The sequence below is a fragment of the Chelon labrosus genome, assembly GCF_963514085.1.
Source record: "Chelon labrosus genome assembly, chromosome: 8".
NCBI lineage: Eukaryota > Metazoa > Chordata > Actinopteri > Mugiliformes > Mugilidae > Chelon > Chelon labrosus.
This window is the reverse complement of record NC_140358.1, coordinates 24,894,773-24,913,824: the sequence shown is the minus strand read 5'-3', so window position 1 is coordinate 24,913,824 and position 19,052 is coordinate 24,894,773. Positions and strand designations below refer to the sequence as shown.

Here is a 19,052-nt window from a genome sequence, read left to right as displayed (position 1 = left end):
GAAATGACAATAAAAACCTATTTAACTACTAATCATGTGAGTTTCTGATGATATTTAAACCCCAATCTCACGATGAAGCTCTTTAGAACCGAAGAAGCTACTTGGATGAAGCATCTTCAAAAAACTCCACAAGTCCAGACCTGGATGACTGAGAACCTTTCACAGACACATCTTAACTTGAAGCTCTGCTCGGCTCATGTCTGAAAACATCTTAACGCTGCCCTGTTTACAATTATTAGTCGGTGCTGCTCTCTCTTTTTGTGCAATGTCTTTTTAATGAGTGCATTGTCACCCGATTGTTTTGTACTGTCTTGCATTGTTTTGTTTGTCTTTGCACTTTCTCTTGTCCTATGTCTTTATGCAGCTCCATGGTCCTGGAGGAACGTCCTCTCATCTCATTATGTCTTGCATATACTTTATATGGTTGAAATGACAATAAAAAACCTATTTGACAATAATCATGTGAGTCTCTGATGATATTTAAACCCCAATCTCACAATGAAGTTCTTTTGAAACGAAGAAGCTACTTGGATGAAGCATTTTTTTTCAAGAAAATCTACAAGTCCAGACCTGGATGACTGAGAACCCTTCACGGACACATCTTAACTTGAAGCTCTGCTCGGCTCATGTCTGAAAACATCTTAACGCTGCCCTGTTTACAATTATTAGTCGGTGCTGCTCTGTTTTTGTGTAATGTCTTTTTGATAAGTGCATTGTCTCCCAATTGTTTTGTTCGTCTTTGCACTTTCTCTTGTTCTTGCACCGTTTGTCTTCATAAGCTTGCATACATGCACTTGTATCGTCCTATGTCTTCATGCAGCTCCATGATCCTGGAGGAACGTCCTCTCATCTCACTATGTCTTGCACATACTATATATGGTTGAAATGACAATAAAAACCTATTTGACAATAATCATGTGAGTTTCTGATGATATTTAAACCCCAATCTCACGATGAAGTTCTTTTAGAACCGAAGAAGCTACTTGGATGAAGCATTTTTTTTTTTTTAAGAAACTCTACAAGTCCAGACCTGGATGACTGAGAACCTTTAGCAGACACATCTTAACTTGAAGCTCTGCTCAGCTCGGGTCTGAAAACGTCTTAACACTGCCCTGTTTACAATTATTAGTCGGTGCTGCTCTCTGTTTTTGTGCAATGTCTTTTTAATGAGTGCATTGTCACCCGATTGTTTTGTACTGTCTTGCATTGTTTTGTTTGTCTTGCACTTTCTCTTGTCCTATGTCTTCATGCAGCTCCATGGTCCTGGAGTAACGTCCTCTCATCTCATTATGTCTTGCATATACTATACAGGTTGAAATGACAATAAAAACCTATTTGACTACTAATCATGTGAGTTTCTGATGATATTTAAACCCCAATCTCATGATGAACTTCTTTAGAACCAAAGAAGCTACTTGGATGAAGCATTTTTTTTTAAGAAACTCTACAAGTCCAGACCTGGATGACTGAGACGCTTCACAGACACATCTTAACTTGAAGCTCTGCTCAGCTCGGGTCTGAAAACGTCTTAAAGCTGCCCTGTTTACAATTATTAGTCGGTGCTGCTCTCTGTTTTTGTGTAATGTCTTTTTTAATAAATGCATTGTCTCCCAAGTGTTTTGTACTGTCTTGTATTGTTTTGTTTGTCTTTGCACTCTCTCTTGTCCTATGTCTTTATGCAGCTCCATGGTCCTGGATGAACGTCCTCTCATCTCATTATGTCTTGCATATACTTTATATGGTTGAAATGACAATAAAAAACCTATTTGACAATAATCATGTGAGTCTCTGATGATATTTAAACCCCAATCTCACGATGAAGTTCTTTAGAACCGAAGAAGCTACTTGGATGAAGCATTTTTTTTTCAAGAAACTCTACAAGTCCAGACCTGGATGACTGAGAACCTTTCACAGACACATCTTAACTTGAAGCTGTGCTCGGCTCATGTCTGAAAACATCTTAACGCTGCCCTGTTTACAATTATTAGTCGGTGCTGCTCTGTTTTTGTGTAATGTCTTTTTGATAAGTGCATTGTCTCCCAATTGTTTTGTTTGTCTTTGCACTTTCTCTTGTTCTTGCACCGTTTGTCTTCATAAGCTTGCATACATGCACTTGCATCGTCCTATGTCTTCATGCAGCTCCATGATCCTGGAGGAACGTCCTCTCATCCCACTGTGTATTGCATATACTTTATATGGTTGAAATGACAATAAAAACCTATTTGACTACTAATCATGTGAGTCTCTGATGATATTTAAACCCCAATCTCACGATGAAGTTCTTTTAGAACCAAAGAAGCTACTTGGATGAAGCATCTTCAAGAAACTCTACAAGTCCAGACCTGGATGACTGAGAACCTTTAGCAGACACATCTTAACTTGAAGCTGTGCTCAGCTCGGGTCTGAAAACGTCTTAAAGCTGCCCTGTTTACAATTATTAGTCGGTGCTGCTCTCTGTTTTTGTGTAATGTCTTTTTTAATAAACGCATTGTCTCCCAAGTGTTTTGTACTGTCTTGTATTGTTTTGTTTGTCTTTGCACTTTCTCTTGTCCTATGTCTTTATGCAGCTCAATGGTCCTGGCGGAACGTCCTCTCATCTCACTATGTCTTCTTGTTTTTGCACCGTTTTGTTTTGGCTTCATAAGCTTGCATACATGCACTTGTATCGTCCTATGTCTTCGTGCAGCTTCATGATCCTGGAGGAACGTCCTCTCATCTCATTATGTCTTGCATATACTTTATATGGTTGAAATGACAATTAAAAAACCTATTTGACAATAATCATGTGAGTCTCTGATGATATTTAAATCCCAATCTCACGATGAAGTTCCTTAGAACAGAAGAAGCTACTTGGATGAAGCATTTTTTTTTTCAAGAAACTCTACAAGTCCAGACCTGGATGACTGAGAACCTTTCACAGACACATCTTAACTTGAAGCTGTGCTCGGCTCGTGTCTGAAAGCGTGTGATCGCTGCCCTGGCTCAGCTCTGTAGCGACGCCTACCACCGCTGTACCTTGACAGCGTAAGCAGCAGCAGCAGCAGCAGCAGCATCATCCAGCGGCATTGTTACGCGCGTTGTGCCGGAGCGTACCTGACGAGAGACGGGACAACGGCTCCGTGGGGGGCTGCTTGGAAATGTTGCCTCTCCGTCGCCCGCGGAGGATTGTTACACAAAAGATTCAGGCGTCCGACAAGAGCGCGTTGCCGTCTGGCGAGGAGAAGAGGAGGGGCTCGCCGCATCTGTTGCCTGGGTGAATTCATTAACATGTTAGCATCCGTGCTAGCTAGCTAGTTAGCTATGTTTTCGGTGCCTGACATAGCAACGAGAGGAAAAAAAAAATATATATTAGTGTAATTTCGTTTAATTATTACTAGCATGAACCACTAAATAAATACCGGTGCCGGTTATATTATTATCCGTTTTTAAAGGCGGACCTTAAATGTGTAGGAATGGGTTTCGTGTAAGGCTAAAGAGCTAACGGGAGCTAACAGGCTAACTTCATGTAAACACAGTTGTAGGTTATGCGGCTGTAAAGCGTTAGCTGCATTGCCGTCGACCGTGAAATGTTAGTTTCCCATTTATCCCGGAGTAATAAAATGATTATACTACACGCTACTGCCTGTTAGACGGCTAGAAGCGATAATGGAGCCTTTCCTGCAGATAGCCCCCCATTCTCTGGCTATAGTGCTGTCCAGGGTCGGTGCTGGGGAAGCTTCAGGGGCGGCCAGGGTTTCAGAGAGCGACGTGCCGCCGAGACACCACATCGGCTATGAGATATTTGCCGATTTCAAAGCAGAAAATACCCAGAAGCATGCGTGGAGCCAGCGGATTACTGAGGCTTTGTCCGATACCTTCTTCCTGGGGTGGATAGACGAGCATGTGCTGCTGATACAGGGGAAGGAGGACCACCTGGAGGCGCTGAGGGAGGGATGGATGCGGAGGTCTCTCAATCCGCCGCGGGGATTCACCATCAAATATCTAGGTAAGGCCTCGACACCCACCCTTGGCTTATTTGTTTGATTACAGTATCACACCACAACCTCCACCCTAGATAGTAGATGCTGCTCTGTTGGAGCTCTGTCCCAAAATAGAGTTTGCCTCGTGCCCCAGACAGTGTACGTTTTAAGAAGCAATTATTTAGCAATCAAATACTGAAAGATTAGATTTTCTTTTAAAGTCACTGATGTGTACAAATGTAATTGCACTTTCAAGTGTCTACCAAAGAATTGGGAGTTAGAGGTGAGGCTTTACTGTTATTACAGTACAAGAACAGCCACTTAACCTACCTTTATTCCCCGTGTCATGTATAAACTTTACAGTGTTTGCAGGTTGCATTGGCACAAACTTGGTTTCCCCTGAGCGTCATACCACATTGCAGCAGAAGATACAGTTCATGGTGTTGCTTTACAATGGTTTATTCTGAGTCATCAGTGGTTAGAGGTTAGAGAAGCTGCTTCTGCATCCCTGGCTGAGGTGCCTTAAGCAAGCAGGTGGCAGCCCTCTGCTCGAAGTGCGCGGTACTAATGGATGGGTCGATATGCAGAAAATACTTTCCCCATGTGGGATTGAAGTGGGGTACACCCTGGACAGATCATCAGTCTATCACAGGACTAACACAGAGATCTAGACAACCATTCACACCTACGACCAACTTAGAATCACCAATTAACCTAACGAGCATGTCTTTGGACGGTGCGAGGAAGCTGGAGGACCTACGCAGACACAGGGAGAACATGCAAACTCCACACAGAAAGGCCAATGGATTTGAACCCGGGACCTTCTTCCTGTGAGGCATCAGTGCTAACCACCACACCGCTGTGTCGTCCATCGATACAGTATAAAGTATTGTTATTATTAAGACAGGAGAAAGAGCTGGCGGTAGCAGGTCTGAAGATGTTGAGGTTTTCTCTAGGCGTGACCTGAGGCTTAGGATCATGAATGAGTACATTAGAGCGATGGCTATGAAGTTAGAGAGGCCATGTTGAGATGGTTTGGACGCGTTCAGAGGAGGGATAGTGAATATATTTGTCGAAGGATGCTGAGGTTAGAGCTGCCAGACAAGAGGTGTAGAGGAAGACCAAAGAAGAGGTTTATGGATGTAGTGAAGGAGGAGATGAAGGTAATTGGTGTGAGAGAAGATACAGAACATAGGGTGAAATAGAAGCAGATGATCCGCTGTGGTGACCCCAAAAGGGAACAGCCGAAAAGAAAATAAGATTGTTCTTGTTATTATTATTATTATTATTATTATTATTATGATGTGACTCTGTCAAGGCACACCTATGAGTGTAGGTGACATGACCTCTGCGCTTGTCTAATCAACAAACCCTCCCCTGTCTCTCACACATAGGCCAGTGTAACCCCTATGAAGTACAGTCTAGTCCATCCTGTTCCCCCTTGCACAAAGCAGCAGATACCGGTTGTGCTGATGGATTGAGGACCTTCTACGGCTCTGTCCACCTCTACTAGAGTAACTGCCTGTCTCCTGGAATCACCTCCGTGCTCTTGAGACTGTGCTGGGAGTCACAGCAAAACCTTCTGGCAATGTCACGTGGCATTGATGTGCCATCCTGGAGGAATTTGGACGGTCTGTGCAACCTGTGTAGGGTCCAGGTATCGCCTCATGCTACCAGACACTGACCCTACCAAATAGTAGTGAAAAACAGTCAAAAAAGATGAGGAGGGAAACAATGTCAGTTGTCTCCACCTATAAAACCATTCCTGTCGTCTCATTGTTGCCCCTCTAGTGCACCTGTTGTTAATTTAATTAACACCTAAGCACCTAACACCTGATGCTAAACTCTCACTTTATTCCGGGGAACGTGTAAACCTGTAAGGGTTGAAGTTATTTCCTGAAAGTTGGCAGAATACCTTTGTTTAAAATACACTTTATTCATTGACATTGCACACACGTACATCTTGACTCCTGCTGCTAAGTTCGACTCTGAAGAACAAACTTTGCAGGACAGGAGGACGTAGGACAGTCCTTCTGTCAACTGGAATTTGCATCCTTCAGAATTTTCTAAATTTCTGCATAACAAATTACTCAAAACATCCTTAAAGTAGACAAAGCAAACCCGATCCAACAAATGAAAAATAAATATTATGCTTCATTAATGACTTTATTTTTGATGAACTGGTGATAAACAGTATGATGATCCCACAACAAGAAACAAAATGAATGGTGACCGAACAAAAGATGTGACAATGCCTCGGCCGGTCCCCTCTCGTCGACAAAATCAGAGGCGTTAAAATGAAAACAACTGTTATTCTTTATTTATCTAACCTGACATTACGCAACCAGATGTAATGGATCCCTTAAGAAGCATGGGCTCAGATTCTCAGGATACAAATTGAATATTAAGAAAAAAAAAAGTCTCTCAAGAATACATTCACAGAATCTGATTGAGCGTTGCAGAAGAACTATGCCGTACTATAAACTTAAGGAAGATCTGGCTAGATGGAGTACTATACCATTCCTAAGTCTTAAGTATAAGAATCAAAACCTCTCCTCTGACAGCAAGTACACAAACTCGTTGCATAAAATGGAACAAACCTATATCAAGGTTTATTTGGCATGAAAGAAGACCTTGGGCGTTCCCTCATTGAAAACCTATTTTAATGCAGCACAAATATGAGCAACAATATGTTGGTGTAATGCAGCTTAGGAAGCACAATAGAAAGGCTGTCCTACCAGACAAACCCCCTACAAAGGTGTACACACAAGCTGGAAAACCCCTGGCTGAAATCGGTCTCGAAAATATGGAGGTATTTAATATAAACAAATATAAGTTGAGAAGAAGAATTTAAAATACTATGTGGGTGTGCATATGACTCAGATTACTCACTAAACAAATACGATGGCAAACTCTCCTTCTCACCAGAAAAAACGGCATTGTTACAGATACCTTTAACTAAGATCTTGTACTACAATCGAGAAATCAAAAAGAAAAATACCAGAGAAGATCATAAATCATTGCATATAAATCCAAATTTAAACGAGGAGTTATCTTGTAACTGTATAAGGGCCTTGACGCTTCAGACTCATACTGCAAAATACGTAGAAGACAAATGGGAAAGGAAAAGTCACTTGACAATATTAGACAGACTATATGGTTCAGTGGAAAAGCACAAAAACCCATGCTTGGAAAGAATGCTTAATGTTTTATTTTTTTTACATTTACTGTCAGCATAAGAGACAAAATAACGTCAGGCCAACTACAATTATAAACAGAATTTATTCTTTTTATTTTTGAAATAAAAGGGCCGAATATAAATAAAAAGGATGGACTATATTTAAAACTATAAAATGCGATGCTTTTTTATGCCCAGCATGGCCCAGAAATCCATAGAGTCCATTGGGTAGTAGAAGGCAAAAGGCGAGAAAAGGGGCAAATTATAGCATTCATAAGTTTAACGCAATGCTGTCTTTTCAAAATGTTTTATATTTTTAAACTTGCGTAGTATAATATTAATAAAGCATAAATCAGTATTTCGAGTGGGGTATATTTTAAGATTAACTCACCTCAAATAATGTGAGGTGGCTTCAAACCATGAACAAGTAGTTGCTGGCACCTTGAAGAGGACATTTCTGTTGGAAAATAAGCAATCAGAACACTCTGATCTTTCTGCGTAGATCTGTTTTATACTTCATATCTACTGGATAATCATAATAAAATATAAGAATGAAAAGATAAAAGTAAAAATGTGGGAATGTCTAAGATCAGTGTTAATGAGCATACCACCTACATGTCATATTAAAGCTGTAGAAGTATAATACACGACAATACCATGAAACTAAACGTCAGATCAACCACAGTGATTAAAAGTGCTGTCCCGGTGTCCAGTGCATTTCATCAAGACCAAACATCTTATAGGTTATTAAACATTGTGAGAGTGCACATACAAGCAATGATCAGTCAGTTTTTCTCCTGAGAGGTTAGATTGTTTTAATCGCGGACATCTGATCACACTGGCCGTGCATCCATGGAGAGAGAACTAGTCAGGCATTTGTGTCTTCCAGGCTGGATTACTGTAATTCATTATTATCAGGTTGTCCAAAAAGCTCTTTAAAAAGCCTCAAATTGATTAATACTGCTGCACAGAGAGCATTGATGGAAATTAGCAAGAGAAAGATTATATTACTTCAATTTTAGCCTCTCTTCATTGGCTTCCTGTAAGATCCAAAGTAGAGTTTAAAATCCTTCACCTTACATACAAGGCCTTTAAAGGCCTCTCAAAGACCTCTTAGCACTACCCCAGTAGATCTCTGCGCTCTCAAAGTCCAGACTGACTTGTGGTTCCTAGAGTTTCAAAAAGTAGAATGGGAGGTAGAGCCTTCAGGTGTCAGTCCCTTCTCCTTTTTGATAAAGCTTAAAGTTAGGGGTGACTCACATGACCCTAAACCCTCCCTTAGTTATGCTGCTATAGGTCTATGTTGCTGGGTGATGATGCACTGAGCATCTGTCCTCTACTTTCTTCTCTGTCATCCCAAGCACCTGTCTACCTAATTATTCTTCGTGGCTATCCATGCATTCATGTGCCACTACTCTATAGCATATTATTACGCTTGTGACCCCTTCTCCATTTCAGATCTGCTTGCCTTCGCTATTCTCTTTTCCTCCTCTCCTCTCTTCTCTCTCTTTTTATTCTGTCTTTACCCAGTAGGCCTCAAGTAGACGGGTCCCCCCTCCATATAAGCTAGGTCCAGCTCAAGGTTTCTTCCTGTTAAAAAAAAGTTCTCTGTGACCCTTCTTTACAAGGCTGTTTGAGGGTTAAGACTTGGTTTTTGGGTAAAGGTTACTATTAGGTTATGGGTAGATGTAGGGTAAGGGGCTAGGGCTAGGCGCTTAATAGAGATGGTTAGGGTTAGGGTAAGGGGATAGGAAATGCATTATGTCTATCCTTGCAAAGATAGCCATACAAATGTGTGTGTGTGTGTGTGTGTGTGTGTGTGTGTTTCTGTGCGTACACTTTGTCTGGTATTGCATCATTCTAGCTGTACTGAAAGGCTGCTATGATGTAACTGGCAGTAACACCTCCAGACTGACAAAGGGAGTGAGGGAAAAGAAAATATTTGGAAAAAAGAGACTGGGGGAGCAAGGGGCTTGTGGAAGAAAAGCAGAGAAGCAGCTAACACTGTATTATTTTGGTCACTTGACATTAGCATTATAAGAATATCTCTGGTTTTATACCATGTGTCATAATTGTTGGGTTCCAAAACACAAAATCAGACCTTCCCTGAAGAAAATGTTTGGTGGTGGCTTGGAGTTTAAACCTCATGAAAAGAGAATTTAATTAGATACGTGAAATGTATCTGCTCTAACTGCTTCTTCTCTTTTATTTTGCTCAGGTGTTCCCACACCAACGGAGGAGGTTCTGCACCACACACTAAGTATGCTGGTCCGTGAGCAGAAGATCTACCCGATAGTCGATGGATATTTTATTGTGACTCCTCAGACTTATTTCATCACTCCAAGCCTAATCCGAAGCAGCTCCAAGTGGTACCACCTAGACGAGCGATCTGCTGACCGACGCCAACATCAGAACCAACAGCAGCCTCAGCAGACTCAGTGCACCTCACCTCTCTCCGGCACTATTACCCCATCCACTTCTGGGGGGGTGCGAGATCGAACACACCCAAACTCCAGCCAAAACCACAGTGGGGGAGGTGGGGATTCTTTTCACAACAACAGTTACCGTGCAGACGATCCCCCTAGCCACCATACCAGCTTGCAGCGCCGATCCCCCAAAGGCCACCGGGAGATGTACTCATTGCCACATTCCCCCCAAACACCTCCTCAGCAAGCAGGAGGCAATACAGAAAAGAGTCGCAGCACCCTTGGGTTCCCATTCAAGACGGACACACTTACCAAGCACCGAGGAGGGGCAGTTGGTGTAGGAGGAGGGGGATCTGGAGACGTAGAGAAACAAGCAGGAGGAAGTAGTACAGGAAGTCGAAAGTTTGGTTTGAAGTTATTCCGTCTGAGTTTCAAGAAGGACAAGACCAAGCAGCTGGCTACCTTCTCTGCACAATTCCCCCCTGAAGAATGGCCACTACGGGACGAGGAGGTGCCCAACCAGCTTCCACGTCACATAGAGATGGAGCTCATCCGCAGAATCAACCCTGACCTTACTGTGGAGAACCTTGTCAGACACACAGCAGTCATGAAGCGCCTTGAAGAGGAGCGTGCTCAGAAAAGCAAAGCATCATCAGCCAATGCCAACTCTCGTAGCAGAAGAAGTGGAGGGAGACAAAGAAAACAAACACAGGCCAAGCTCAGTTCCTCACATAGCAAGACAAGGGCATCCCGTGGTGAGCCCAGTGTCGGTTCCCACCTAGAGCTGGCTGAGAGGGACTACAGAGGTTACTCATCCTCACTGGCTCGGTCACCAAGGGACAAAGCCCTGGCCATGGAGCGCCAAAGGAACCGGCTACACCTGGCACACAGCAACCCCAACATTCTCGACTCCTCCCACCTGCCTGGGACACCAGAGTGGGATGTATCCGGAGAGCTTGCTAAGCGACGCACGGAAATGCCTTTCCCCGAGCCAAGCCATGGCCCATCAGCACACTCCAAAGTCCACCGCTCACACTCCCACACCCAGGAAAGGAAGTCCAGGAACGAACGCAGTGTCAAGGCCAAGGAACGTTCTAGATCCATGGACAACTCAAAAAGATCACATGGAGCCGGGCTGATTGGACCTTCGGACTATTATGAGAACCTGAGCCATTACTATAATGATGATGGTACCCTGCGAGCTAATCAGAGCTCTTCTCACCACTCCTGTGCCACAACTCCCTTAACTAAGGTATCTAGCGATACCCTAGGGTTGGACGGCAGCAGGACCTTAGACAAGAAAAAGAGCAGAGACGTTTTGCCTGCGTACTTGCCGAAATTACTGCCTGCCTCCATCCCTTCTGATGATTACTTCCAGTGTTCAGGTTCCTCTGAGGCTATTCTCACAGCATCAGACCCACTGGGAACTCTGGACAAAAACAACCACGATGGATTAAAAGCAGGAATCACTGACAGGCAAACCGATAGACAGACACCCCATCTACCAGAAAATAAGGAGGACTTGCCAAAAGTGGGACCTAAAGGTGGCAGTCTCCCTCCAATACCTCTCTCTATCTCTGACACCCCTCTTTCTAATGGACGACCTCCCCACAGTGCCTCTTCTGGTCAGGAGAAACTAAGGGAGATCTTTAGTAAAGACACACTCTTCAAACCACCCCCCAGCCTCCCTTTGACTGGTTATAGCTCTTTGAGAAAACCCAAAGCCCTTGCATCCTCTGCTCTATCCTCATCTTGCGATGCTCTTGATTCCCAAGAGGACTTTGATGCTCCCAAGCCTCTGGTGGCAACACCAGCTGCTCCCCCACAGGGGATTGAGCCCATATCCAGTGCTGCTGAGGCATCCTATGATTACTACAATGTCTCAGACGACGAGGAACTTGAGGAGGCAGGGGCTAAAAGTCGGGCTGATGAGATGCCTGGAGGAAGTGTTGCTAAAATGAGAGGAGGTGGATCAGGGACCATGCAGTGGCTGTTAGAGAGAGAAAAGGAGAGAGATCTACAGAGGAGATTTGAAAGAACCCTCACTTTCCCTGGAGCTAAAGAGAACCACTCAGAAGCCAATCAGAACCAGCAGTCAACCCACTCTGCTAGACTGGACAGTATGGACTCCAGCTCTGTGACTGTTGACAGTGGATTCAACTCACCACGGTGAGAACATGTATATACTGCATTTGCACACACTATTATGTATTATCATCAGTTCTACAACATATACTGGTCGCCTGTCTTTCAAAATTTCAGTTTTTATGAGTTGAAAGTTTTATATCATTTGTTCCCAAGAAGAATTTAATTTGGGATTTTAACAATGGAACTCAAAATGTCCACGATGAATGAAGAAGTGCGAGTTTCAACGTTTTATCAGTGCGTACAACCTTAAAATTTGGTCAAATGGGTGTGCAATTTGGAACACCTTAACAGTTACAGGTAGAGTTATGGCCAGTGGGATACTATATAGAGCCAAGGTTTCACATCATGAATGTTCTGTTCCAGTACCCTAATGTGTCTTTGAGCACTCAAAGGACAAAAGTATGATTCTTTGGAAATCTAGTATTCTTTTGGGGGTTAGGTGTCCTCATTGGCAAATTGGGATCATCGGTATTTCTAGAGGCCCGCATAATGTTGCTCTGAAAGAATTTATGTTCAGCTTTATGTTTAGCTGGAAGTTTGGAAGAAAAGATAGATAGAATGATAGATACTTTATTTATCCCGATTCTTAAGCTGAATCTTGTGCACAATTACGACCACTTCAGCCATGCATAAACATTTGAAGAGGTAACACATTTGTGAAGAGACGACCATGCTAGTTGCTAGCGTGTTACTGTATGTGCAGACGGAGTTGTCTTGACATTAAATAGTCTTGGCATTAAATAGTTGTTAGTTGCAGCCCCACAGCCAGATGAGGAACCAGATGAACCATGACCTGGTCAGAGTGTCCAAGTGCAGTGCAGTGGATGGTATGCTAGGCGTTGCTAAGTGTAGTGTAACAGTGATCCAGAATGTTCTCCTCACTGGTTGGACATTTAATAAATGGTGTGTAATTCATGAGTGAGGGTACCTTTGTTAAAGTCGCTGAGGACAATAACTAAGGAGTCCAGTAAGTCTGCTCCACACATAGTATCTGGTCGGTAAGATACCGTGGACGCTCTGCGGGGGTAGTAAAATGAAAGTTGTCTGTGGCGAGTTGGAAGCCAATCAGCTGCATGTGATTTCTGACTGTCCGTCTCTCTCTCTCTCTACAGAACAAGGGAGAGCTTGGCGTCCAACACCTCTTCAATAATGGAGAGCAATCGACGGCAGAACCTGGCACTGAGTCCGTCACTGAACATTACTACTGGCAATGCTCCTCCATTCTCCTTCCGTATCCTAGAGCCTGCCGGCAGCCAACCTGAGAAACTCCAGAAGCCCAGTACCTGCCTTGCGTCGATCACCAGCGTTTAGGGCCGGGCAGATTGTAGAACTAATGGACGGGGCTCAGAAAAATCAAAGTCATGCCCCCAAATACTTTTACACCTTCAGACTGACAGACTGACTTAATCAGTGGAACTGTATCAGATCCACCATGGATCTATATCTGGTACGCAAATACAGACCGATACAAACAGGACATTAGATCACCAGGAAACTGCTTGCTCTCACATAAACACCACAAGGCCACTGGGCACACTGAACATGTCATTCCCCAGCCTCTAGTTTACATACTAGAACCTGTGTTCATTCATGAGGGTTCTAGTTGGGTTGTGTATGTGTGTGTGTGTGTGTGTGTGAGTGTACACTTTTATCGCTATCTTTCTGAGGTAGCAACTGCAGCTTTAGTCATTTGGGACATTTTTCTCACACCCTTATAAAGGGCTGTTTGAGGGTTAAGATGTGATTTTGGGGTTAAGGTAAAGAGAAGGGTTGGGGTTAGGTATAACGCATTATATCGATGAATATCCTCTCAAAGATAGCCATACGTGTGTGTGTGTGTGGTTCTGTGCATGTATAATCTGTAATCTCAGGTTATATTATTCCCATTCCCATTCCTGCTGCTCCAGATAAAATGCATCTAACCCTCTGGTGTCAACTAGTTCTCCACACTGAAGAGCTGCAGCTCTGCTGACTACTGTTACTGATGGTACACATACTGTAACTGATCCAGTCTAACATATCACCTTGTCTAACATATGTCACTTTGAGGACCAGTGTGACAGGGGAAATGGCATTGCATACCTTGACCATCACTTCAAAAATGTTTCTACACTTGAACTCAAAGTATTAACCCATTAACAGCGTGTTTTTTTATTTTTATTTTTTATTTTTGACACGATATCCAGTGTAGAATGAACAGAGCACTTCTTGGATCTGTTGGTTCCACATCTGAAATGCCTAACGATGGTTAGTTATGGACAGTTTAGATATATTTAAAAAAACTTAAATGGAGACAGATATTTTTATTTGCTTTGTTTTTATGTCAGCAAACATCTCCACTGGAAACATCTGTCATGTTCACGTCATCTCCACCTGAAACAATCCTTTGTCATTCTTGTGTCCACGCCACTATTTTAACACGCTGAATGGATTTTGTGAGGGGTACGAAGAACTACAAATAAATAATACACTAAAAAAATGGAGCAGTGACATTTAGTACAGTTATATATTATAAACATACCTACATTTATTGAAGGTTAACATGAAATTAATATTTAATGATGTGCTGAATTTGTTGCCACCATTGCTTTTACATACAAACACACAACCAGGGTGTTATTTCACACAGTAGGTTATGTTGTCCGTAGCTTATTTCTAGTCCTCCATAGGATGTAAATGCATTAGTGCTGGGCAGCTGGATTGTTGGGTTTTCTTGAAGATGTTTTGCCACTAGCTTCTAAGGTACTAAATGCTGGGAGTTAAGGTTTTTAATTGGAACATCTGTGGGTAATGCCCTTAGACTGTAAATAAAGATGGACGACGGAACAGCTCCTCACTCAAAAGTAAGGCAGCTGGCTGCAGTATAGGTCATAAGCTCCATCCCCTCCATGTTAGTGGATGGGACTTGGACCAAACTAAAACACTAAAATACACATCATATATATTTTTTTCAAGGATAGTTTCTCTTATTTTAGGTAGTTAATGTAATACCGATGCATGTTCAGTACAGTGTAGAATCCAACATTTCCTTGTAACTGGTGGAGGTAGAGGAGAGCGCAGTATTAATTAAATGAAAGTGCGAGTGAGTCTGGAGGACGTGGAGACGTGTTGTCCATATTTATATACAGTCTATGGTAATGCCCGTCTCGCATCACTAGGGTCTGTTAATGTGTGGGCATGGGGAACAGGCCATATATAGCTATACACGCATTGCTTTTGTGAAAAGGGTTTGGGTGGAAACTAGAAATTAGACAAACCTACAGGAAATATCACCTAAACTACTCACCATTAGATAGGAAGCACTCTCATCTTAGATAAAACACATAAAAAAAAAACCTAGAGCAATATTAAATGTCTTAAAGTTAGACTGCTTTGGATGTGACAAGTTTAAATTGTGTCACAGACAAGGTGTTGGAAATAGAATAGCTCACTTCAAGCAATGGCAAATTTTTAACCAACAAAAATGACATATTGGCATTAGAGAAAGCTTTAGAGTACTCCTTCATTTGGACAAATAATTGCTCTTCAAGTGCCTTTAAGGGTGTTAGGATGTCGAAAGGTCCAACAGAGAGACTATGAGATTTAGAAAACAGAATAGATCCAGAAAAGTGTTAGACACCACAAGGGGGTGCAGGGATTTGATTTTTAATTAATTTCATTCTCGTTTGTTTACACACAGCGTCACCTTTCATTTTACATTCTTACCTCATTAAAACCTGAGCCATTCATTCCCCGTGCTATGAGCCAAGGACATACTTCTGGAAGTGACCATTTAGTCATTGTCTTGTTAAACCGTTTTACAGAGGGAATGAACAGAGTGAGAGATGGTTCCATCAATAACAGTAGCTCAATGACCCCCCCACCCTCACCCCCACCGCCCCTCCCCATTTAGTCTGAACCCAGTGTTGCCCTATAGGCTCCTTTCTACTACTAACAACTACCTCCACAGCAGCAAAAACAGTCCGTCCTACTTGCTCTACTTTCTCACTTAGCCTCTAACTGTGAATGTCTTACACACACATGCATACACACACACATATAACACACAGTACAGTACCCACAGTGGTTTGTCTTCCTCAAGTTTTCTAGAACCACAAAACCACTGTCCCAGTTTGGAGGCCTCAGCCCCTGATGCCCCTTTTGCCACTATGGACTTTTTGACTCTGCAGAGATGCTCCTGTACACTATCCCAGCCACTTGCCTTTCATTGTACACTCTACCATTATTGCATCTTACTCCCAGCTACTATGTGCTGGACCCTCTCTGACATCTCTGCACAGCCTGCATCTGCCGGGATAGCTCCCTGCATCTGTACCTGTTCCTTCAGGTGGGGTCTCGTCTATCCACTATTAGTAGTAGTATTTATTAATGTCAGCTACTTCGTCTTATCTCCTGCTGATACGTGCCATGGAAGGGCTCGGTCTCTGCCCCCACCCAGGCCCCCCTCCCCCCTTCGACCTCCGTCTTCAGCTGCCTGAGGCCCTTTCTTAGCAGCTCGTTCTACATTTGTTGTTGTACCAGTACTATATGCAGTGACAATAAAGTTTAACCTTAACTAATTTCTCGAAGAGTCTCTGGGTGCTTGACGTTGGACGGAGCTCTCCGTGCTTTGTGACTTTCTCGCGTTTTCACATCAACTGTTCAGGCCTCTGTGGCACCGGAGAGATCACATTTCTACACTACCCTGTCCAGCTGCCATTGCGGTAGTTGAAACATTCCCCCCAAAAAGATGAAGATGAAAGCCTGTTCTTGTGTTCTAGTCCACGGGAATGCTAGGGACTAACATCCACGAGGGAACAAGGCAAGGCGACTCAGAACTCGGTCCAGTTCTCTGCAGATTCTAGGAATGTATGCCATGCCCTACCATTCCTGTAGGGTTCTAGGGTACCATTAACTAGGGGTGCACAAACACCACTTTTGTCAGACCATAAACATGTACGAGAGAGCTTGCGAGATAAGTGTTTTGGTGGAAATACGAAGGTAGAAGATAGCAAGAGGAAGATAAGAGTCTAGACGCTGGTGATGATGATGTTGGAGGAGGAGTTGAGACTATCTGGACAAACCGGGATGAGGCGGACAAATCGTCTTGAACGGCGGTGTGACAGAATCGCGATTCGGACCGATCGCTTTAAAGAAAGTGGGAAAACAGATCATTAGGCAAGAGTCCAGATAGTCCAAGTTAATGGAGCAGCAGAAATAGCCCAAAGTGACACTGGAGGGACGGAGACAGGACGTGTGGACAAATCATTGCTGTCAAACTTTTCCCTGTAAGCTTCATTTTGGTGCTATCCAAGTACAAGTAATAGAGAAGCACTTTCACGACAGTATTGTTGACGCCATGGCAGTTGTCTGTTTCTTGGTTCAGAGATCTGACACATCTAAAGCAGAAGCATCAACTTTGCAGGCCAACTCCTCAAACGGAGCCAAAACCGTGCAAAATCAAAAGATTTTTGTGATTTTCTGACAGGGCCTGCTTCTGCTTTGTAATAGACGGATACATTTTGGCACCAGAAAGCTTTAGAGTACACATATTCGAGACTATAGCATGTAGAATGATCTATTTTGGCAGGTGGCCACTTCTTGGTGGAGCCTTTTATATCGTAAAGACGGGTGGTAGTCTCTTGGGACATTTTCTCTGACCTTTCCAGTGTTTGACGCAAAGACGGTTGTTGCTGAATTAGCAGACTCACTGAACTCCGCTCCGTTTGTTCTGGAGTTTTATCAAATTGCTTGTATTGTAGTGAACCTCTACAGACGTAGTTAGGCCTTATTTTTCTATGAGAGACACACATGCACCAACGGGATCAAGTCCAGATTCTCTGAGCCAAGGTTTCAGCTCCACATGTACTGTTTAGATGGTATCCTGTCCCTTTAATACGGTAGTTTTAGTTTCAATTTAACACCAATCTTGGGTTTACAATTATATTTGAGTTCTAGCTTGTTTTAATGCACCACAGTTCAGGGGTTTTAGCTCCTATTCCACATCTTATTTGTCTGTGTATAATCTAACCCTAACCCCCGCCTGGCCGAAGTCATGGGTTCCATCCCTCATGTCTAATCTCCGCAACCCTCTCCTGCTTCTGTCTGACCCAGTGTCAGTACATCAACCTCTTGTCTCCTCCAGCCAGAGTCATGTAACAGCGCATCACTTTTCTACACTAAACACAGTTCATGAAATGTCATCCCTTAACATCGGTGGAGATTCATAAAAACGGAGGATATATATATATATAAATATATATATATCATTGTTTCTGATGGTGACAGTATGTCATACTTGTAAATGATGTTTATCTGTCATGACTAGTCGAAAATAACTTAACAATAAAAAGAAGGATTTAAAAAAAAATAATAACAATGTCTATAATAATATCTGAAAGTCCCTTTGATGTGTCGTACTGGTGTTACAGTTGTTATAGTGTATGTGATACTTCATGGGGATTGTGCTGCTTTTTAAAAATAATAAAATAATGTTTGGGTACACCACTGTCGTGGGTTTTAATGTGATCATTGCTGTCTTGTAAGAAAGCCACTGCAGACGTGATCTAAGCTCATGTATTGAACAAGTCAATCAAGGAGAAGAGATGTAAGATATTGATTGCGTATATCGCCAGTCCAAAGGAGTTGCTCTTGGCAGGAACCATGGCAATTCAGTCATTCATTCATTTTCTGTAGCCGCTTATCCTCTGGTGGGTCGTGGGTGGGGGCCTGGAGCCTATCACAGCTGTCATTGGGGCGAGAGGAAGGGTACACCCTGGACGGGTCGCCAGTCTATTACAGGGCTAACACAGAATCACCCATTTAGATTTACCAATGAACCTAACAAGCATGTCTTTGGATGTTGGGAGGAAGACGGAGTACCCGGAGAGAACCCACGCAGACACAGGGAGAACATGCAAACTCCACACAGAAAGGCCCCAATCAGCCGATGGGTTCAAGCCCAGAACCTTCTTGCTTAGTACACCACCTAGCTGCCAAACCATGGCAGCTCCACAGATGAAATCATTCACTGTGTGGTATTAAAGGGGGCGGTGCCTTGACTTTGACAGTCACTTCCTGAAACACGATACCACCTGGAGAGATAAAACCGCAGCTCCTCCCATTATCCCATTATTGTTCAGCAGTGATGTGAGACCCTTCAGGTTCTGCATCCACGGTGTGCCTTCAGATTTATGCCCAGATTCTCACCTACTGCCTCGGCTTGACTTTGAGTTCACTGAGTTCTTTGAATCTCCATAAACCCTTTTATGTTGTTGCTGTGAGAATACTGGTGGTTTGTGTTTTCTTTCTTTTGCGAGGGGGGAGGTGTGGCTGGCATCTTCTGCAGCAGCTAAGGATGCA

General features: G+C 43.1%; 1 protein-coding gene across 1 annotated transcript; it reads left to right on the top strand.

Moving 5' to 3' along the window:
• The first annotated feature begins 3,052 nt into the window (after positions 1-3,052).
• LOC311492155 (storkhead-box protein 2-like) lies at positions 3,053-18,209 on the top strand. Its single transcript, XM_084550339.1, has 3 exons — positions 3,053-3,985; positions 9,356-11,732; positions 12,824-18,209. Exons 1-3 carry the CDS (start codon positions 3,646-3,648, stop codon positions 13,020-13,022), a joined length of 2,916 nt encoding a protein of 971 aa, XP_084406465.1. The 5' UTR covers positions 3,053-3,645; the 3' UTR covers positions 13,023-18,209.
• Positions 18,210-19,052: the final 843 nt, after the last annotated feature.

Excerpts from the sequence above, each read along its gene's own strand:
- LOC311492155 (XM_084550339.1), top strand. The coding sequence starts at position 3,646 with ATGGAGCCTTTCCTGCAGATAGCCCCCCATTCTCTGGCTATAGTGCTG. Across the intron at positions 3,986-9,355 it reads ATTCACCATCAAATATCTAG|GTGTTCCCACACCAACGGAG; the intron begins GTAAGGCCTCGA and ends TATTTTGCTCAG. Across the intron at positions 11,733-12,823 it reads AGTGGATTCAACTCACCACG|AACAAGGGAGAGCTTGGCGT; the intron begins GTGAGAACATGT and ends CTCTCTCTACAG.